Source organism: Silene latifolia, chromosome 5 (assembly GCF_048544455.1).
Source record: "Silene latifolia isolate original U9 population chromosome 5, ASM4854445v1, whole genome shotgun sequence".
In the NCBI taxonomy this organism is placed as follows: domain Eukaryota; kingdom Viridiplantae; phylum Streptophyta; class Magnoliopsida; order Caryophyllales; family Caryophyllaceae; genus Silene; species Silene latifolia.
Window position 1 is genome coordinate 30,042,416 of NC_133530.1, and position 23,737 is coordinate 30,066,152.

The 23,737-nt window shown below is 40.5% G+C and overlaps 1 protein-coding gene across 1 annotated transcript; it reads right to left on the reverse strand.

Annotated features, from left to right (window-relative positions):
- Positions 1-16,930: 16,930 nt before the first annotated feature.
- Positions 16,931-17,761, reverse strand: LOC141655157 (uncharacterized). Its single transcript, XM_074462249.1, has one exon. The coding sequence runs from the start codon at positions 17,759-17,761 to the stop codon at positions 16,931-16,933; it is 831 nt and encodes a 276-aa protein (XP_074318350.1).
- Between the last annotated feature and the right edge of the window lie 5,976 nt (positions 17,762-23,737).

Sequence of the window (23,737 nt, forward strand, 5' to 3'; positions counted from 1 at the left end):
AAGTGGGTGAGTGGGCGGGGAGCTCGACTTCACCACCGTTCATGGATGATTTCAAGTTAGTACTCGGATGCGCTTCTTTCGAAAGCATTGGTAGTATTGAAACCGAGTGACGGATCGATGCTACTAATGGGGTCTATCGTAGTGAAGACGGTGAGACGCGACGAAGACAAGGGGCAGCATCGAATTTCGGCTATGAGGGTGATACCGACGCCGAAACAAGGAATGCAACCTTGGAGAATGCCTAAAGGTTCGGTGGAGCCGAGGCGAACAAGACCCGGGCTAACTACGCCGCTAAGTGGCCCGGGAGACGAAAGGAGAGTCTACCTCCTCACCGAGGAGTAGACAATGAGGGCCGAAATGCCCAAAGAAATAGGCCTCGTACCATCGAGGGGCCGCGTCGATATCTTTGAATCGACGTCTGGTTTGCGGGTCGATCGACCCAAGAGAGAAGGCCTCATACCATCGGGGGCCGCGCCGAAATGCGATTCGGCGTTCGGAGAACTCACTTACCCTTGAATGCAGTGCGAAGTGGTGATGGACAAGGTGAAGGTGCGATGGAGCAAGCACCTTGAACGATCTCGTAAAATTTCCGCTCGAGCAACGAGGACTTGGACTTTCCAGAATGATCAGAGGCGAGTGATAAACTTGGAGGACATGATGTTCGGGAGTCTTGCCGTCAAGGAAATGCACTCTATTCTTGAAGGGACGATGAATCCGATCATGGTGTGGACCGAGAAGTATCTACAAGCCGGACTCAAGAGAAAGCCAAACCACAATGCAGCATGGACGACCACAGCTCACCGAAGATGCCTCACTGAAGCGCCGTTCGAGATTTTTGTGTTGCCGAGGGCGGCAACAGATTAGGTTGGGGAGAGTGTGACGATCCGCACACTTCGAACCCTTAGATTTATTTATGCTTATGTAATTTCATTTTCCTTGTACATTTGTAGTAAGTATTTTCTTAGTAGTTTTAGAATAGGTTTCCATAAATAGGTATATCGCTATTCTACACTAAACTTTTAAATTCAATGTTTCCTGCTACCAGGACCAAACTATCAAATTTGCCTCTATGAGAGGTGCTAGTCAATGAAAAACCGCTTCTCATCCAAAAGCTTGTTGTTGCTTGTTGCTTGCTTTCAATAATCGTATTGCTTACTTTTATTGCTTTCGTGTGCCGGACTTGATAATCGTGACTAGGATTCCCGACACACACCGACTTGAGACCCGAGTATCGTGCTAGTGGGCGATCCCTCACTAGTACGAAGATCCTTGTCGCTTGCATCTTGCCTTGAGACGGGCAAGGGTGCGCGCCACGGTCCGGCAAAAGTAGCGGACCGTGACACCTAGCTTACCCCTCTCTCACCAATCACCTCTACCTTCACACACTCTCATACATGTAGTCTACACCTCAACCATGGGAAAGACGGGGTTTGCATAGAAAGGACGTGTGCGTGGTCGTCGTTCGTGTCACCGTTGGTCCGCGTCATTAGGTAAGTTGCTGTTTTGTGGTTTTCTTCAGTAGATTGTTGGAAGTAGTTGTATAATAGGATGTGGTCATCGTTGTAGGATTCATCTCGGAGTCTAGCTTGGCTATGTGTGGATGCATTTTCATGGTTGGCGTTAAGGTAGGGTTTTCCTACTTAGTTCTGTTAATTGAATTAAGATGTGATTGTTTTGTGTTTACTGTTATCTGCTGTCATTGGAGTGTTAGTGTTGTGGTGGTGGTTGTGATGTTGTGGTGTTGTGATGATTGTGGTGGAGTCACTTGCGGGAGTGGCTTCACGCCCTAGTTCGCCCTCCGTGGAACCCGTCACGGGAGAGGATGTGCACATTAAGGGACAGAGTTATCGCTCATTGATGAGCGACATTTAGGTGGGGATTGGCTGCAGTCCCCCACTGGCGGTGAGGATTACCTGTTGCGATGGGTAATCTGGCAGGGCTACACCTTTCGGGGTGTAGTCAGTTACTGTGTGAGCTCGGTAGACCGGAGATGGTGGATGATCAGCTGGTTACTTATCATATCTGTCTTATTTTGATTGTGCAGTACTGACCCCGTGTTGTGTTTTCAAAACTGTGGTGATCCATTCGGGGATGGTGAGCAGTTGGCTTAGCAGGTACAGTCGGTCTGTTGCTGCTGGGCATGGAGGGAATCGAGTCATCACGCTACCGGTCTAGAAATGCAGAGGCATGAGTTTATAGTAGCCTTTGTCATCGCTTGTAATCAGTTTTGTATTTGGTTGTAAAGAGTTAAAGTACTAACTTGTAAATGTTCTTTTATTGTCTATTTGATCTACTACCTCGAGAAACCGAGATGGTAACACCTTCATACATTGGGATGGTCCTTGGTAAGGCTTCCTGGTGTGCGGGGGTGTTACATCCAGTTACAATTATGTACCACTATAATCTTTGACTACTCCATCGCTTAATTACCCATCTCACAAAAGTAAATCAAGTTAACAATAGAGAATATTATAAGTATACTACTATCATAAAAAAAAGAATCATGTCAGGTCAACGCCTAACCAGAGTATCTAATGACTCTACCTCATACGACTAGTAAAAGGCATTTTTTAATGCTCGGCTCGTCACTGCAGATTTTGAGCCAAACTATACTCTTCCTCATTTTTGAATGCCCGGCTCGTCACTGTGGATTTTGAGCCAAACTATACTCCTCGCCATTTTGAATGCCCGACTCGTCACTGCGGATTTTGAGCCAAACTATAATCCGTCTCGCCACTACGGGTTACGAGTGAAACTTGACTAATTGAACCAACACATCCACTATTTGTTTTACATAACACACAAAACAAACTTGAACTATTACTAGTACTTGCAAATCCGCTTTTATGATTAAGCCAACAATTCACCTTGTCAACAACTTGATATTGTTTGAATCTATACTCAAAAACTAAGTAAAACAACTTTAACTTTTCATTAATAAGAGCACGATCTTTAAGATGAGGTGCAGTGTCAAAAATGAGCGCGATCCGGTTGGTTTGAATACGGAGGGACTCGCGTGGGTGAGACACGATGTCTGGCAGGGGATCCGGTTGGCTTCCGGACCCGGTACGTTTAGGCGTGTCCCGGTAACTTGTTGTGGTGGTATCGTGGGCATGTCTCTGGCATCGGTGGTTCTGGGTACATCTGGGCGCGTCCCGGTACCGACATGGTTATGGTATAATCATGTTCCATTCATATTATTGGCATGTTGCATATTTAATTATCATGTTGTTCCTTATATTTATTTATTGGAATTGACGTGTTGTGTGGTTGTGTAATTGTCACTTATTTCCGGGGTGACCTGTGTTGATCCATATGGTAATTCCGATCATATGGGGAGCAGATTAACAAGTTGTTATGATGTCACACGGGAGACGGGACGAGCATCGTACTTAGAGTCGAGTAGCATGGATAGATAATTTAGATGGTAGACAAGTTGTATAATGTCTAGTTCACATTTGTTATTCATTTATTCATTTGTTTTTAAATTAGTAAACTTATATTTATTTAAGTTGTTTCTTAATTGCAACTCCGATTTCACCGCATCGGGAAACCAAGATGGTAACATTCTCCCATAGTCCTATTACCATGACCAGGTAAGAAGGGGGTGGTACAGTTTTATTTTGTGAAAACTGAGTTTAGTTACTTATTATTTTATTATTATATTTATATTTATAAATTATAATTTATAATTTATAGTCTCTAGTTTAACGTCACGTCAGATTGTGAAATTAATTTGAGATGTCATGTCAGCTTATTGGCAACTGCATGAGAGCAATATATGTATATGATGATGATGGTAATAAAAATAATACAATGGGTGAACTTGTTTATAAAAACATGTACTAAATAAAAATAGTTGTTCCGAGACACAATGAAAAATAAATGGGTTACGAAAGAAATGTAAAGAGATATGATAAAAATGATCTCTCAATAATTTAATGCTCCCTCCTATTTTAGATAAGTGTCCCGTTGTGGGGATGACACGAGAATTAAGGAAATGAGTTAAATAATGTAAAGTATTGTGGTGGGGTGAGTTAATTGGAGACAAGGAAGATATTGTGGTGTATTATTGTGAGTGAAGTGATTAAAATAAGTATTGTTTTGGGTTGAGATGTGGTATTGTTGTGGGGTTGAAGTGATTAAAATAAGTAAAAGTTTACCAAAAATAGATAATGAGACATTATTGTGAATAAACGGAAATAAACAATGGGAAGGTCGTTAGAGAGATATTCCATCATAGAAATGTAAGCGGGGTAAATAAGTTGATTTGAGCTTAAGCTTGAGTGAGCTTGTAATCGAATCTGAAAGTTCAGCTTGATCACACTATATTTTACGCATTTTTAACCCACATTTTACCTCTTGTATGGTTAATTTAATAACCCGACTTAATATTATTGTTTGCTCATTTTTTAGATTGATATCATATCACTCGGGATTTTCGTATTACTTTCGTCTTTTTTGTCTTGTGGGTATATCAATTCGGACGGAAACAAGGTAGATTAAATTAAACAATGGGTCAAGACCGAGTAAAAGATTGGGCCTTTAGCTTTGTTTTTGCTTACAACCCCCTTAGCTAGACCTGGCAAAATCAACCCTACGTCCCTACCCGATTGACCCAACCCGAGATCCGAAATCGACCCGAAGTCCAAATGGACCCGACTCGACCCGAAAATAACCCGAACTTTCATATACCGTAACAGAGCCCACCCGAAATGACCCAACCCGAGACCCGAAATCGACCCGAACTGCCGCACCCGAATGATACCCGAAACCCAAATTGACATGACTTGACCCAACCCGAAAATAACCCGAACTTTCATATACCCGTAACAATGCCGATCCAAAATGACCCGACGCGAAACTACTAAACCCGAAATGACCCGATAAAACATAACTTTAATTGACCCAAAAACACTTGAAATGCTTTTGTCTCTCTTAATCATTGGCCGAAAATGATCCGGCCCGAATCAACCCGATCCGCTTAACCCAGAATAGACCCGACCAACAAACCCAAAATAGAGCCATAAACCCGAAAATTCGAGAAACCCAAAACGACCCAACCCGAACCCGACCCGTTGACCCGATTTGCCAGGTTTACCTTTACTCTTCAAATGGGTCATCACAAATTTATAGGGTAAGAATGTAAGACGATCGTACAGTACAAGAAGGTAAAAAGTGACCATTTAAGATTGGCAGGAGTCAAAATGGGAGCTTCATCTTTGTTTTTAATTGGGGACGAGAACAGTACGTAGTTGACATTTCTCAAGTTTTTTATTTGGGAAAAATCAAAACGCCATCTTTCTTGATTGTTCTTAGTTTAATTTTCTTATTCACAATATTTGACTTGAGAAACTACTTGTGTGGCCAATTCATGAGCGTGAGATTTGGCTTGATTGATACTAACAAAACAATCTCAATCTTCATGATTTATCATATACTGATTGTTACATTGCCGTAAGTACGCCAAAGTATGCTACTTCTCGACCTCAGGATTACCAAAGGTTAAAAAGTCTGAAAAATATTAAACGCAAGTAAATGTATCATGCATGATACGTCGAAGAATGTCAACTTCATCAACAGCCATTTCGAAGTCAACAGCTTGACTAATTTGTTACCTGCAATGATTCTGGTTGAATTGGTTCTCAGCTTCTTTCTTAAACAACGCAATTTCGTCATTGAGAGAAGCCATACCAGCTAGAATAACATCCATATCGTTATCATGATTCGACTCTGTTAGGGTGCAAACCCATGTTCCACAAGATCATCTTTATAAGTGTTTAAAGAATATAATAGTACGGGGCCTTTTGGGAAGGGGTCCAAGAGTAAATCCGTGAGGGCTTGGCTCAAAGCGGACAAGAACAGTGGACATAGATGCAGCAGAGGCCCAATAGAAGGATATTTACGCTTTCGCACAACATACTCTTTGCCACATTTTATCATGCTTGCAATTCCTTTATTACTCTTCAAAAGAAGAAGAAGAAACCATCTTTGCTTTTGTTCTTGGGAAAAATCAAAACCCTATATTTCTTGACTGTTCTTAGTTTAATTTTAGAGTGTCTTTTTAGTTCACAATATTTGACTTGAGAATCTATCTTTGTGGCCAATTCATCAGTTAACACACCCATCAAAGCTTCTTTATAACAAAGGAAAATCCAGACTTGTGTTTCTTTGAATGAACAATGTTGACATTAGGGCTGTCTAAGGCCACGGGCAACCACGGGCGTGGGAACCGGTCTCCGCTTTTGATAACCGTATTTTAAGCTTTTATTAATGAAATTCAATGCAAATCTCGAAGTATAATATACTCGTGCATTCATTTTGGAGCCTCATTTTTCCGTGTCGCACTGGGCCTCCATTTATTTTAAGACGCCCCTGGTTGACATCATGTCTTATAACACACTTTCTTCTTTTCATATTGCTACTGAACTTGGGTGCACTAGATGTACACCAAGGCTTGGCAGTTGTCTGTCATGATGCGGAACGAGAGGCGCTGCTCAAGTTCAAGCACAGCCTTAGCGGCCCGACAAATAGTAGGTTGTCATCTTGGAAACGGAAGAGTTGTTGTGATTGGGAAGGAGTTGGCTGTCATAATGTTACAGCCTTTCTCACCCATCTCCAACTACCCAACCCGGATGTTAATTCTATTTTTTTTTATAAGGAAAAGAAACTAAATTGACCTATAACATCCTCGCGGATGAAAGCGATAATCGAAAAATTTAAAGTTTTCAATTACCCAAAGTAACACAAGAACCAAGGGAAAACAAAGGTACAAAAACTCTCAAAGAGTAGTGCACAACTATGAGATCCAAAAAAAAGAAAACCTAAAGTCACAAAGAAGGAAAGAAAAAAAGCTGAGAGAATGCAAGGAAAGTGTTGTGATTTTTATTTGTAATTCCTCGGAAGTGTACGATGTCGTTGTACTTACGGGGGTTGAGCCCAAAGGACGGTATTATGGCCCTAGGGTTAGATATTTAGCTACTAGTTTAGTTCAAATAAAATAGATTTGGGAAGGTTAACTAACTAGAGGAGATTACTAAAACAAGGAAAGTCGAATGAATGCTTAAGATGGTGAATAACAATAATTAAGAGACTAGGATATTAGGTTCACTCATATAGTTATGGGGAGACATGCATAGGGTGATAAATTCGAAAGTAAAAGCATAGAGAAGTCTCTATCTCTCGATAAGAGACTAATCCCAAGTTAAGATCAATTAAGTCCTCACCTAATCAACTCAACTATAATTTTATCATGCTAATCCTAGTTACTAGCCAAGTTCTCACTCAAAAAGCAAAGATAGATAGTGAAAACACTTAAACCCTCATTCAAGCATTAACACAAACACCTAGCATGCAAAATAGAATTGGGATGCTTAAACTCAAGAATTATATCTTTCTATGCTATAATCTACCCTTATGATGCTATATGAGATCCCCCTCCATCCTAGTAAGGCACTACTCACACATAGCTATGATAACAAACACAAAAGATGGATGCTTTGACATGTAACAAACAAGAGCTGACATAATATGAAGATGGATTAATTAAATAAACTTGAATATGTAAACAATTGAAAGATAAACAACAATAAGGAAGAGATTATACCAATAATGAAAAAAAATTGCAACCTTTGATTAATAGAAGAATAATCTTCACCAATCCCCAATTAACAACCCAATACTAAATGTAAACAATCCAACAATACTATTTCTAAGCTAGAATAACAAGTAACTAATGATTGATTGAAGAAAGATTGAAGTTTTGATTAAGGGTTTTCATAAGATTAAGGTTGTAATTTCAGATCTAGGGTATGTCTTTACAATTGATTAGGGAGGGGGTATTTATACTATTTCATTGGATTAGAGAAAAGGAGGAAATAAAGCCCAAATTGTCGCAGCTGTCGTCCTGTGTCGGCAATATCAACCGGGAGCGTCATCTTCAAAATCTGGCAAAAATTAGACCTGGGGATCTCTCTTCCGGTGGACCGGCTGCCGGCCTGCCGGCAGAGAGTACTCCTTCTTGGATTTTCTTCTTCATTTATTCAAAAGGGGAAGCGCGTGCCGGTTGACCCGCTGCCGGCTACCCCAACCGGTAGTGAGCTCTCACAATTTTGGCTCCAAAAAGCTTCTTAAATTTTTCTAAGTGTTGGCACGTATTCCCTGCCGGTGGGCCGGTCTGCTGGTCTGCCGGCAGGGAGCTCTTCTTCAGATTTCTTCCTTTCTCTTTTCACCTTGTAGTGTTCCCTGCCGGTGGACTGGCTGCCGGCAGAGGGCACTGCTTCATCATTTCACCCTCTCTTCTTCATGCTTGATCATCGAACCGCCTCTCTTTCCCCGATTCCTCTATGACCGCCTCGAATTCTGCAAGAGGGGCACAAAATCATAAATACGGGTATCAGGCACAAAATGTAAGTTAAGGCGCACAAAATCGACTCGATAGGAGTCGGAATGCATGAAAGAAGAAGGGAAATTTGGTGCAAATAAATCATATATCAAACCTCCCCACACTTGAACTTTACTCGTCCTCGAGTAAATCCAAAATCAATATGCAAGACACTACTATAATAAGTATCAAGAGTACGTGCATAATATAAGCATCACTCAATTATTCTACTACATAAGCCGATCGAGTATTAGCGCATTCTACGCCTTTCAACTCACATAGTCGTGCTTATGAGGTAAAGCACGACTCATGAGGCAAGTGAGGTCTTGCAAGAAAAATGTGATGCATCCAATCATATAAGCACAAAAGCAAGTAATAGAATGCATCTAGCCAAAAATGGTCCACTTCCTCATCTAAGTGGCCGAGTTTTCAGCTCAAAAACATGGTCTCGGTCGGGAAATATCGTCTCAGAGTCTCAATGGAGGTGCCGACCCCATAGGCAACCCTAATGTGTCTAATAAAGCTCAAGAAACGGATTCTAAAGCGGGAAAGGGGAAAGAAAGACTAGACCTCCGAGAACTACAAAGCCAACAAAAGATTGAACCAAAAGACATGACTAAGGGAACCTAAGTCAACGACATCCTCACGGTTTTCACTCGTCTCTCATGAGAATCCCGGGTGTTTTTGTACAAAACGGAACCTAAACACTCTCCTACTCCGACTCGTGAGAACGTGCCCACAATCTAATGTGTAAGGCCGTCCTATGTCCAAATGAGATGGAAAAATGTAACAATGCACAAGTCATGAAATAAGGGTTGTAACGGGGCTAGGGAGTAGGATGAAACGGGATTGGTGCAAGCACCGTTTGGACATGTGGAGTTCAAATCAAGAATTGTCGACACATCACATCCCACTTCTTATTGCAACACATGAGACACGTCTATGTCCTAACATAGAATTGACAACCAACACTATGCAAAAATTGCATAAACCCAACTCAAATTGGAAAAACTTGAAAATACTCCTCTTATTTCAACAAATGAGCAACGTCTACACCCTAACAGTTGTTCGGTTTCCCAAAATCATGCAAAAAAATTGTGCAAACCCGACTCACTTTGGAAAAACATCAAACTGCCCCTTATTCTAGCAACGACTTTTTCCACCCCTTTAAATGATGAGGAGGGGAGTTGCTTGCCTTTTTCTTTTCTTAACACATATATATACAACACAACTAGCTCTTTTTGAATTTTTCAAAACTTTTTCACTTTTCTATTTCGTTTTTTCATTTCAACATTAATACCTCTTATTCATATACAATGCAAAATGCATACCAAATTTCGACCCAAGTGGATATATACACTATCGACCACCATGACCCAAATCACCTACTAAAACACTACTACAAAACCAACCAATTCTTGATCAAGGAAGGGTGGATATGGAATATAGCTATTTTATGGGTTTGCCAAATGGAAAGGCTAAGGCTCAAAGGAGGTGAATAAAAAATGGAGATAGTGGAAGGGACAAAATAAGGCAATTTGGTAATGTGAGGTTCATATGCATGTGAAAACAAATTTTATTTCATAACTTGTGCACAAAAAATGAAATGCAAATCATGGTCTAAGGACGGAATGACACACTTATGCGTCTAGACATAACACGTCCCGCGAGGAGACCTACTCACAATCCTAAATGAGGGTTGGATATGAATGTACCAACCTTGGGAGGCTCTAATCCGCACATATGAGTAGCTAGGTCGAGACTTAGGTCTAGCCTACGGTCAATGGTCTCACAAGACGGCCTAGACTCGTTAGCCGGGTCTCAAATTTCCCAAGGCTAACCTATGGACATGGGTGCAAGCCACGAGAAGAGGGAAGACACGATTGGGACTTGACTCATCCTTGAGATATATGCTTCCCACCCTTGACCATATTTCAAGCACAACATTATATACAAACTAAGTGCACAAGATGGAAACATGACATATATATACACGTGACAATGCATGCGAGAAATGGAAATGACATAAAGGAGACGTGCAATAATTTTGACTAAACCTAGAAGCATATCAACACCAACAATCCAAAAGTTCCCCAAAGGAACATCCAAGGCACAAAATCCCATCCTCCTTCAAATATACAAGATATATAAAGAAAGAACGGTAAAGGAGTAAGAGATTAGAACGAGTTTACCAAGCGGTCTTCTAGCTCCTTTTTGCCTCAAATGATCAATGTCTATGCCAAAGGTTAGCCAACAAACAAATATATATATACAATGCAATATTTTTTTGATTTTTCTATTCTTTTTGATTTTTTGAAATTTAGTCAAATTATAAATTATTAACAAATGTACATTATTTACAAATATATACGAAGTAGATATTTCCCTCCCCACACTTAAGACTTACATCGTCCTCGATGGAACGAAATGTAGGGAGGAAATGGAAAAGGAAATAACATTTTTTTGTATTTTTGTTAATTTATTTCAAAATAAAGCACTTGGTTTTGTATTTTGGGGTTTTCTCAAAATTAAATAACATGTTTTTGCTTTTTTTTTGGGCCTCCTCCCCACACTTGCTATATACAATACCCGGTGAAGGGGGAAGCGTGGGTGGGAGGCAGAAGTAATGAAAAAGAACGTGTTTTTGTGTTTTGTTGATTTTTTTTTTAATATAGAAGACATGTTTTTGTATTTTTTGAATATATGGAATCTCCTCCTCACACTTATCTATGTACATAGTGTATGGAGGAGATTCGAAAATTAAAATGCGTGTTTTTGTAAAATTTTCGATTTTTCGGTTTTTTTTTTGTGTTTTTAAATGGAGACGCAATGCATGAACTAGGCTATATGTAACCTGGAAATAACAATGCAAACTATGCTAAATAAATGCAATTATATGTGACAATATATTACAAAATTGAAATCTAATGCAAGCTTAAATGAATGCAACTACATGATTCTATTCTACATATCATACAACTAACTAAATGCATACAAAATGGAAATATGAATGAAAAGGTTTGGATTTAGGGAATCATACTTGTCTTTGGATTGGAAAGGGAGCAAAAGTAGGACAAGGACTAGGCCTCCTAGGACTCGTTGTCCTCCTCCTCCTCATCATCATCTTCTCCGGTCCGAACTCGGACTCCCTAAGGAAATCATCGGTGTTAATAGGGGCGGAGGGGTCGCCAAATCCCGTGGCGGAGTCGATGTAGACCTCCGTGCCCGCTCCCGAACAACTCCCAACCTCGGGATTCCCAAAAATATAGGGTGCACCTCTAAACCATTGCGCATCATGCCCCTCCCCTTGAGAAGCGGGAGGGGGAAAAACCGGGGAGGCGAAGTAATCCGGCCGAAGATTGATGTCGGCATAAACAAATGTCCCTTTGTTGTGGTAACCACCACCCGGCTCGAGGTAATATGAAGGGTGGAGGTGGGATGGATGCTCTTAGTTCCTCCTCATATAGTCATCATAGACCGGAAATTGACCCACCGATTGGTCATAGTAAATCCGGTCCAATCGTTGTTCTATACCGCGCCTCTCACTAGCGGCGATTCGCATATCCAACCGCATATCATTCATGAAGGTGATCAAGTCGGCGTGGAGTGGGTCCGGTGGAGGAGGTTGGCTATAGGAGCCCTCGCCAAAGTTGAAAACCCATGGTTGAGGTTGGAAGAGGGGTGGTCAGAAGGATGGGTTGGGCATGGAGTATTGGAGACTAGATGGGGTCTCCGTCCGGTTGTCCCTCCCGTAGACAATTGTTTGAACCGGGGGAGGTTGAGATTCGTCGGCCTCCGCCTCAATTTCAAGGAGGTAAGAGTTTTCACCGGGTTTGATTTTAAATTTGGATGCATTGGGAATCGGGACCAAATTCTTCTTTTGAACTTGCCAATAGTCAATCCCGTCGAAAGGATTGGTTTTTATCCACTCAAGTTTCTTCGTTAACCAATCTTTCGTGATATAAGTTTCTCCACGAATCCAACGCAAGGTAGAAAAATCAACCGGGTTGTCTAGAGACTTGGCAATTCGGGTGATGAGGCCACCCACATGAAGGGGAACTTTATGCCCCAGAGATTTTGCGAGTTTGCTCAAGTGAAGGGCCAAATGATGACCCACATTTAACTCGTAGGGGGTTGGGTTTGTGAGCAAGTAAGAGCCCAAAATTTCTAGCTCAATAACACGGAACACCCACGGTTCATGAGTTGAAAAAACCGAACCCCTCATGAATCGGTGCCATATTCTCATAGGGGCATTATGGCAAGCAATTTCTGGTCTTTTCATACCATTTTGATCATATAACTCCGAGATGGCCTTAAAAACCCTAGAAAAGTGTATATTCTCGGGTGGCTTGTGGTTTGGGGAATTTGTTATGCCAAAAATTCGACATAGCGTAGCAAGAGTCATGGAGTGGTCTCGGTTCATTAATCAGACATGTATTTGGGTAAACATTTGTGTTTGCCGGTGTTTTTCAAGGCAGAAACTACTAAGGAACTCCCAAGTGAGACGGGGGTAAGTTTCCTCATGCATGTCATCATACATCCCTTTCATCCCAACACCCTTAAACAATTCAAAGGTCTCCGTATCCAATCCCAAATTTCTCATTACATGGTGACAAATGAACCTAGTAGGAGTAAGGGGGCGATTCTTAAAACAAAATAAATTTACCTTTATGTGGTTGAGTGACAAACACCACATCCGGAAAGTCGGGATCCGGGTTGGTATCGGAAGCCGCCGCCTCCACTAACCTTTGTTGAGCCAATGCTAATTCCGCCCTAGTCCCCTTGTTAGCCATGGTTTTTGGTGATTGAAGGTTAGAAAAGGAAGGCGGAGTGATGGTTTGATGGTGGATGAAGGTTTGGTGAAGGATGGTGGTGATTTGATGGTGGTTTGAGGGGTTTTGATGGAGTATGGGAGGAGAATGGATGTGAAAAGAGAGAAGAAGAAAGAAGAATTAATGAATGAAAATGTTGCTCACGGGTAAATTAAAGGCTGTAAATGTGTCTCTGCCGGTGGGCGAACAGGCAGCCGGCAGAGAACATATGATTTTTCGTTTTATTTCTTCAGAAATTTTTCGACTCGCTGCCGGTGGAGGGCACCGACTGCCGGTCCACCGGCAGAAAGTACCCCCTATTCTCATTTTTTAACTTCACCGTAATCTCCTGCCGGTGGGCCGGCTGCCGGCAGGGACTTCCTCTTGTTCATTTCTTTCCTTCTTTCCTTAGTGATGGGTTCCTCTGCCGGTGGACCAGCTGCCAGCAGAGGATACTCCTCCTTGCCTTTCTCTTCATTTTCCTCAAATAGCTGGGTCCTCTGCCGGTGAGCCGGCAGCCGGCCTTCCGGCAGAGGACACACTTCCTTCAATTTTTTTTTCTTCTTTTTCTTCATGGTGGATCTCCCTGCCGCTGGACCTACTGCCGGCCTACCGGAAGGGACTTCTCCTCAGCTCAAATTTCCAAATTTTCTTCAAAAAAGTTTTCAGCTCGCTGCGGTGGAGGCACCGGCTGCCGGTGCACCGACACAGAGTAACTGTGCTTCATTTTCAGCTTGTTTTCTTCTTTTGACTTATCAAATCAATTCCTGACTCCCTCACTTACCCATTTTCTGAGTTTTCAGTTTTCAAACCGACGCCTCATGTCGGGATTTTGGGTAAGGTGAAGGGCCCCACTTTGCAATCCAAATTTTTCCAAGAATGACATTTCCAAACCGTCTCAATTTCTAACTACATGCATGCTATGTACAAATGGTGGTTGTTGTGGGATTCTACCAAACCATTTCTTGGTCAAGTTTGAGATTACTCATCCCCCAAAGATGGGGGGGTCTTCCAAATCAATTTCATTTCAGGTCTCGATGGGTTGACCCTCATAAAAGTACTTCACTAGGTGGCCATTTACTTTGAAGCATTCTCCTTTGCTATTCTTCAACTCAAATGATCCATATGGAAACACGGTCACTACCTCAAAGGGTCCCGACCACCGGGACCTCAAATTCCCGAGAAATAATTGAAACCGGGAGTTGAAGAGTAGTACCTTGTCTCCCACAACGATTTCCTTCCTTGTGATCTTCGAGTCATGCCATTGCTTGGTCCGCTCCTTGTAAAGTTTAGCATTTTCATAGGCATCCATCCTCAACTCATCAGGTTCATTAAGTTGAAGGAACCGCTTGTTCCCCGCGGCATCCAAATCATAGTTGAGCTCCTTAAGAGCCCATCTTGCTCGATGCTCCAACTCAAGAGTTAAATGGCAAGACTTGCCAAAGACCAAATGGTAAAGAGTGGTGCCGATTGGGGTCTTGTAGGTGGTTCTTAGAGCCCATAACATGTCATTGAGCTTACCACTCCAATATTTCCTAGACTTGTTCACAACCCGCTCCAAAATAGTCTTGATTTGCCGATTCGATACTTCCACTTGCGCGTTGGTTTGGGGTTGGTATGGAAGAGCTACTTTGTGCCGGACGCCGTACTTTTTAAGTTGAGAGTAGATGGTGCGGTTGATGAAATGTGACCCACCATCACTTATAACGGCCCGGGACACTCCAAAGCGAGGGAAAATATAGTCTTTGAATAACTTGGTCACTACCTTTGAATCATTGGTAGGGGCGGCGATTGCTTCAATCCATTTGGACACATAATCCACCGCAACCAAGATGTATGGTTGCCAAATGATGATGGAAACGGTCTCATGAAATCCACGCCCCATACATCGAAGAGCTCTACCTCCAAAATGTTGTTCAAGGGCATTTCATCTCTTCTTCTAATATTACCTCTTCTTTGGCATGAGTTACAAGAGTGAACCATGACATAGACATCCTTGAACAAAGAGGGCCAATAGAATCCACAACGAAGAACCCGGGCTTTGGTCATAGAGGTGGACAAATGCCCTCCATAAGTAGTAGCATGGCAAGCATGAAGAATTGTTTGACCTTCTTCTTGAGTGACACATCTTTGATAAATCCCTTCATTGCATCTTCTATATAGGAAAGGATCTTCCCATACATATCTCCTAGACTCATATATCAACTTCTTCCTAGCTTGGTTATCAAGTTCTTCCGGGATAAAGTTAGAGCTCATGTAGTTAGCTATATCCGCATACCAAGGTTCGGAGTGCATGACAGCTAAGATAGAGTCATCGGGAAACCACTCATAAATGGGGATTCCATCATCAACATCCCCTCGGGATTCTCTAGTCAACCTTGACAAATGATCCGCAACAAGATTCTCGGACCCCGGCTTATCCTTGATTATGTTATCGAATTCTTTTAGTAGCAAAACCCAACGAATTAGTCTTGGCTTGGCGTCCTTTTTTACCATGAGTTGCTTGATAGCGGTGTGATCCGTGTAAACAATGACCTTTGAACATAGAAGATAGGGCCAAAATTTTTCAAAAGCGTACACCACCGCCAACATTTCCTTTTCCGTGGTGGTTTAATTGCATTGAGTGTTGTCCAAGGTCTTGCTCACATAGGCGATCACATGAAGCTTCTTGTCATGTCTTTGACCCAAGACCGCCCCCAATGCAAAATCACTTGCATCGCATATTATTTCAAAGGGGAGATCCTAATTAGGTGGTTGCATAATTGACACCGAGATTAGAGCTTGCTTGAGCCTACAAAAACTCTCAACACAACTTTCATTAAATACAAAGGGAGTGTCGTTGGCTAGAAGTGAGGTGAGGGGTTTAGCGATTTTTGCGAAATCCTTGATAAACCTTCGATAAAAATCCGCATGGCCCAAGAAACTCCTCACACCCTTGACATTGGTGGGTGGGGGAAGTTTCTCAATCACCTTAACTGGCCTTATCCACTTGGATCCCTTTACTCGAAATAACATGACCAAGAACCATTCCCTCTTGCACCATGAAATGACATTTTTCCCAATTCAACTTAAGGTTGTATTGGATGCAAGTTTGAAGCACTTGGGAGAGGTTCTTCTAACAATCACCGATTGAGTTGCGATGGACACTAAAATCATCCATGAACACCTCCATTGTTTTCTCAGTGTATTTAGAAAAGATGGACATCATTGGTCTTTGAAATATCCCGGGAGCATTGCAAAGTCCGAATGGCATTCTTTGATATGCGAAGACGCCATAAGGACAAGTGAAAGTAGTTTTTGCTTGATCATCCGGGTGGATGGGTATTTGAAAGAACCCGGAATAACCGTCAAGAAAGCAAAAATACTCATGAATGACAAGTCTCTCGAGCATTTGGTCATAAATGGCAATGGGAAGTGATCTTTGATTGAGGTGGAATTGAGCTTTCGGTAATCAATGCACATTCTCCATCCCGTGACCGGTCGGGTGGAGATGAGTTCACCTTCCTCATTCTCAACCACGGTCATACCGCCCTTTTTGGGGACAATTTGAGTCGGGCTTACCCAATCGCTCCCCGAGATGGAGTATATAATTCCGGCCTCACGCAATTTATCAACTTCCTTCCTTACCACTTCCTTCAATTTCTCATTCAACCTTCTCATTGGTTGAGCGGAAGGAGTGAATTCATCTTCAAGTTTGATGCAGTGCATCCAAATTCGAGGATCAATTCCCGGGAGATCATAGACTATACCCAATGGCTTTCTTATTTTCTTTGAGAACATTTAAAAGTTTTTCTTTTTGAGAAGCCTTTAGGTTAGCATTAATGATGACGGGGAAGGCTTTTGCCTCATCTAGATAAGCATATTCAAGGGAGGGGTAAGGGTTTGAGCCTACCTTTGGGGAGTTCTTACCCTTAACTTCATCAAGAATGAGTGGTAAAGCATCGTAGTGCTCTTCCAAATGTTCCCCCGATAATTTATCCTTTGCATCTTCAATCACTTCCTCTAACATGTCCACCAAATAGACACTCTCAAACATTGGTTGTGACATTGCCCCTGTCAAAGAAAATTCAACAACATTTCCTCCCACCTTGAAGGTGAGCTTCCCCTCCTTGATACTAATATTAATATCTCCGGTTGCTAATAAAGGCCTTCCTAGTATGATTGGTGTTTGTTGGTCGTCCGGAATATCGAGTACAACGAAATCCAGGTGTATATAGAAGTTGCCAACCTTGACCAGCACATCCTCAATCACACCCATCGGTCTTTGTACCGATCTATCCGCAAGTTGTAATGTCATGGAGATGGGAATCATGTCATATAGCCCAACTTTCCTCGCAATGTGAAGGGGCAAAATGCTAACACTAGCACCAAGACCACAAAGTGCCCTTTTTATGCTCACATTACCCACCGTGCACGGGATGGAAAAACTACCCGGATCTTGTAATTTCTCTGGCATGGGATTGAGTAAGATTGCACTAAATTCTCCTCTAAGAGAAACTATACCATCTCCCCCAATGCTTCTCTTCTTAGTCAACACATCTTTCAAGAATTTTGTGTAGAGCGGCATTTGTCACTACCTCGGTGAAAGGTAATGAAACTTCAAGCTTTTTGAACATGTCTAAGAATTTGGAGAATTGTTTCTCCTCATTCATTACTCTACCTCTATTTGGAAAGGGTATTGGAGGGTTGTGGGCCTTTTCGGGAGTGGAAGCTTGCTTGGCGTCATCAAACTCATTCGAATCCTTCATTTTGCCTTGGTCTTTCTCAATTACATTTTCCTCCAAAACGAAATTCTCATCATCTTCAACTTGTTCATTCACCTTTCCCTCATTTGTGTTGTCAACTCTACTTGAGGGGGAGGGAGGTGGACTCTCTTCCCCATCCTTCATCACATCACTCTTTCTCTTTGCTTCATAGTCCTTGTAAGGATCATCAAGCTATTTCCCACTTCTCAAGGTCACCACATGGGCTTGTTGATGAAGTGGAGGTCCATACCTAGGATGGGAATCTTGAGGAGGTAGTGAATGTGGAACTATTTGTGAGGAAGAGGGGTTTTGATTTGCCATGTAAGAGTCAAATGTCCTTTGATGTGCTTGGACATTCGAAAGTTCGGTCTTCAAACTTTTAAATTGATTGTCAACCTTGGCATCCATGTCCCTCAATAATTTCTCAAGATTTGAATTGGATTTAGGTAATTCAATGTATTGTTGTTGATTTTGTGGAGATTGGTTGAAATTTTGTTGTTGTTGATACCCTTGTTGTTGGTATCCTTGTTGTTGATTGAATGGTTGTTGAGATTGTTGGTTTGAGTGGTACCCTTGTTGATAGGGAGGGTTTTGTTGTTGGTGTAGATAGTTGTCACGTTGATGTGGTGGAATGTAGTTGGGACTGTCATATTGATGTTGATTTCGGAAATTGAAGCCTTGGTTTTGGTTATTGTTGAATTGCCTTGAGTGATCGGGTTTTGGTAGGGGCATGTATTGAGCTTATTGATACTTGGGGTCCAATGGTTGGCCCGCATAAGAGAGTTTTGGGTCTTGGTCGGGAAAGGCACGATAAAGAGTCTCATGGCGTTAATAGGAGAGTCTCTCGGTCCACCTTGCCCTTGAAGAGCAAAACATTCTTGTTGTTCTTCTTCCGGTATAGATGAACAATACTCAATAGTGTGCCCTATGCCGCCATAATAATCACAATTCGTTTGACGAGGATAGTGCATAGGTGGAGACCTAGGTTCTTGAAATATCATAGATCCTAATTAGACTCTCTAATTAAAAACAAATTATCTCATAATATGTTCATTTAGTGATCTATGTAACATGCATGCAAATATAAAAGCATAAAATTAAAGATTATGGAAAAACAATTTCCTTACATTGATATTTATGGTAATATGGGCACAATCAAGATCTCCTATCTTGATTGTTCTTGTGCTTAAAACAAAATGATGATCCTCCTAGAAAAACTTTCAAAAAGAAAGTCTCCTTCAAGTTGCACCCAAAAACAAATCACCCAAATAATCTTACAAATATTAACTAGATATTTGTAAAACTTAACCTTGATAATATTTGTAATATTACTAACACTCTTAGTAATAATTTTGTTTACTAACATCTTAGTAAATTATGGTTTTAGAGAGAAAGACCAACAAGTTTTATTCACATGCAAATAGTGTACAAGTGAAGTAGTGTAAAAATTAACAAAACTTGGAGTATATAGGAGGAAGTGGTGGGTGGAGTGTGTAGTAGTGGAGTGTAGGATTCATTTTCCTTATTTTATTGTCCAACACATTATGACACACATAATGATCAAATGACAATTATGGAAGAAAAATAAGCAAAGTGTAATGATCATGATCATCCATTACACTCCATTTACACTGTCCAATGTCCCATTTACGGGTCCATTTTGGTTCTTATATTTGTCGCACAAATACGTGTAAATTTTATTTAAACATCGTTTCATGTTTAAATGCTTCCAATTAATTTCGTCCAAATCACTCCGTAAATATACGTGTACCGCTACACATATTATTTTACGTACTAATATTAATCACATTAATCAATTAGTACAACTTTAGTGAATTAACAATTAATTAACTAAAACCCGTCTCCCATAATTTATTATTCAATTATCGCATAATTAAATAATAACTGTCGTGCCTCGAGTTCGCAACTCGAAATCTCTCTAAAATAATCGAGTAACCTTTTAGTCTACAAATCAAGGGACTAAATAAATTGTATCTCATACAATTAATTAGTTGTCAATTGGGGTTCATTCCTTTAGGTGTGACCGAAAAAGTCGATTGATCACCGCCGTCTCACTACAATAACGTCAAACTCTAGTCAGCCAACCGTTATCGATTTACGTTAATCAACTGACGAGGATCAAATAATTAAATATCTGATGATATTCCTTTAATGAGATTTATTATGTGAACGCACTATTGTGGAGGACACTAACTCCAACAATCTCCCACTTGTTCGACACAAGGTGTGCGCTACCAATTCTCTTGTCCGTTTTAATCTCCCACTCAATGCAAGGTGTCTTTCAGGTCGCACTTGCTAATGAACATATCGCGAGTGGTTTTCTCGATCGGGAGTGTGATTACCTGACCGGAAAAATCTCTCACAGATTACTTCCGAGCGTGGCCACCCATTTGTAGTCATTAACTCCTCGAGTGGCCTTGAGATATAGTTACCCAATGTGGGTGGACAATTCCTGTATGCCCTATCTATCCTATTGCACAATACAGATCACCATGACCTAGTAAATGCCCTTTGGCCTCCTTTCACGGCACGACCTAGGACAAAGACCAAAGTCACTCGGAAACTGCACTTGCTCAGATAATAGTCTCCAGTCAAAAGAATCGACTCATAGGAACATCTTAGAGATCCCTGCCACGACCAGGCGTCTATAATAGAACTTAGGGACTCTTTAAATGGTCATTGTCCGGCAAAGTGTCACACACTCTGCCTATGTAATCGACTAGTCATCACGTATGACCTTATGGTGTTGAACAAACATCAATCGACTTACAATCTAGTCACTCCGAGACGTCACCTCATTAAGTGACTAGGGACAAAATACAATGTTCCTCTTGTTCACTTGAATAATGTTCAACATTGTCTCCACAACTTATTCGGATAAACAAGGTATTCTTGTTTTCAATCAAACTGAATAATTGATTTCTTAAAGAGACTCAAACAATGAATGCGAACATGACTTACGTAAATATTAATACGCTATCCAATATTTACATAACGATCTTTAGCAATTAAGGTATACTCTTCAATCACATTGAGATGACATAACCATCATGTCTACCTTATGCCTACGGCTTTGGTTAGAGGATTAGCAACAGTTGCATCACTCTAATTTCCATTGCTATTTTCCTTTGTTCTATGCAATCTTTTCATCACATACAGCCTTTCTAAGTACATGTCTAAACAAGTTTTAGACTCTGGTTCTAAAGCCAGTCAAACACTCCCACTGTTTTCACAGTCTCTCGGGGAACGATATTCGGCTAACAGAACTACTCTAGTTCCATTAAAATCCGGATATCAATTATCTCTTTTACAACATCGGATGCTGTAATGTACTTAGCTTTCGTTCATGATTTGTACGTATAACACTTATACATACACATCCTTCATATGACATCTTTTATGTATGACTCCTCATACATATCTGCTTTATACATGTATAACTTCTTATACATATATGTATAACTTCTTATACATATTATTCTTTATGCACATAGCACTCTTATATGCTAACCATTCCTTAACGAGGCCCATAACATCTTATAAGCATAGGAATGTTTCCGTGTAATCCTTTTACTCAAAATTCATAAATTCCTCTAATCAAGAGTAAATCCTCAGTGCTTCTCAAGTACTCAAGGATGCTCTTGATAATCATCTAGTGACACTCACTAGAAAATGATTGGTAATGACTTCTCATATTCTCAACATGATAAGTCCCGATGAGAGTAGCTTTTAGCATATTTAATAGATCCTACAGCGGAAGCAAAAAGATCATATTAATTTGTTCAACAACTTGAACGAGTCAAGAATCTTATCACATAAGTCTCTTGACTAAGATGCTAGTATCCATGGAGATCTATCTCATTAGATCCGGATATTTAAGATGCGCCATGATACTCTCAAGTATTTACCCGAGAATATTTCTAGTCACTAATATGTCAAACACATATTTTAGACTAAGAAATATCACCTTAGCTACATTTCTAGTCAATAATATGTCAAGGACATATTTTAGACTAAGAAACTCACTTTAGCTCCCACTAAACTCCATGTATCATCATGTTATCTCGACACTCGAGTAATACCGTTTTGATAGACTACATGATTGAACCCAAACTTCCAACTCTTTGACGTATATAGATCACAAAAGGGATCTTCCAAGCATGCTAGGCTTCTTAGCATTGACAACATCAACAAAACTTCTCCCTTCATAAGATACATTCAAGGAGAAAGTTTCGTTGTCCTTTTGCCTAAACTCATCCTCATGAGAGGCTATATTGCTAAGACCATACGAAATGATAAAGGCATTTGGGTTGTCACAAACTCTCTATAACAAACGCAAATTTTAAACATCTTATGTAACCTTTACAACAAGATCAAGGTAACCAACCAAAGTATTCACCTTAAATCAAGTCTCGAAAACATCTCGTGTTTCCTTCCTTATCGCATCATGTGCAAGGAGATCAATTCGAATTGCATGGTGACACGCCATCACATAGAGTTCATACTATAGAAAAGCCTTTGATGAGGGTTTAAGATTCGTCACTTTTGAAAAGTAACGCAATATTATCGCAAAATTATCTCCTTATAACCACTTAGCCACAATAAAGAACGTCTTCTTGCATTAAACTCAGTTTGTGGGTCTTGGACTTCCGTAAGTTCAAAATTTCTCCCACTCTGTCTTCCAGAAAATGAAAATCTTTCTGGAAAGACAGTATTATGAGCCACAAACTCTTTGTTCTCGTTTTGGAGGAGTAAAAACCAAGTGGTTCAATTTTGGATAACCCTCACAAATACACAAATTGGTTCTGACCAAATGTATAAAAAGACAAGTTAGGGACTCTCCCTATCCATATCTCATATGGAGTCATTTAGGCTATTATAGTCGGGTTTTAAACTTTTAGTGAGAAAATAGCTTACAAAAATTGCGAAAAACCTCAAACTATATCTCATAAAGTTCGGTTTATATACTTGACTACACCATACTCTATGGTGTCCCAAGGAGAAGGTATTATGTGAACTGGTTCATAATCTTCTTAGTGATTATCAAGGTCATTACTTGATATTACCTATTTGATCTTCAAAGTCATTACTTTGAAACTTCCGATCAACATCTTGATCTTGACGTGCTTTTGGTTTACTACTTCATTTTGAAAATATTCCGCGTTTCAAAAATCACTTTTATGTCTTATTAAATAGATACGAGGTTTTCATATCTACTTAACATTACGGTAAAAGTAAGGAAGTATATATATATATATAACCAACTATCGGCCTTAAGCATCCGTATGTATATGGTCAATCACCTCACTATTGTGTTTCTTTTATGCAAAAGAAAAACATAATAGATGTACACATACCATAAGACTCACAATCAAATGGTTGTTCAATGTGCTTTTCGTTTACTCGTTTGAAACGAATTTACTTGAGGTTTGATCAATTGGGTTCACCAGATTAGAGACTTTAAATCTACAAGAAAGTATAACATTTAATTTTTGTGAAGAATGTAAAATTCCTCTAACTTAAGTGGTCTAAACCAACCACCAAGTTATCATAGGAGTAGGTACAACATTTTGTTTTAAATCACATGAGTGATGCCTTCTATGTATAAATATAGATAATTACATTCTTTTAAAACCAAATTTAGGTACATTTGTCCTTATCGAAATCATTGCTACTCTAGCACCACTTCGATACAAAAATGTCCTATGCTAGACGGCTTACGTTTTATCAATTCATGTAAATTTCTTTACAAAGAAATGACCCGTACTTGGTATCTC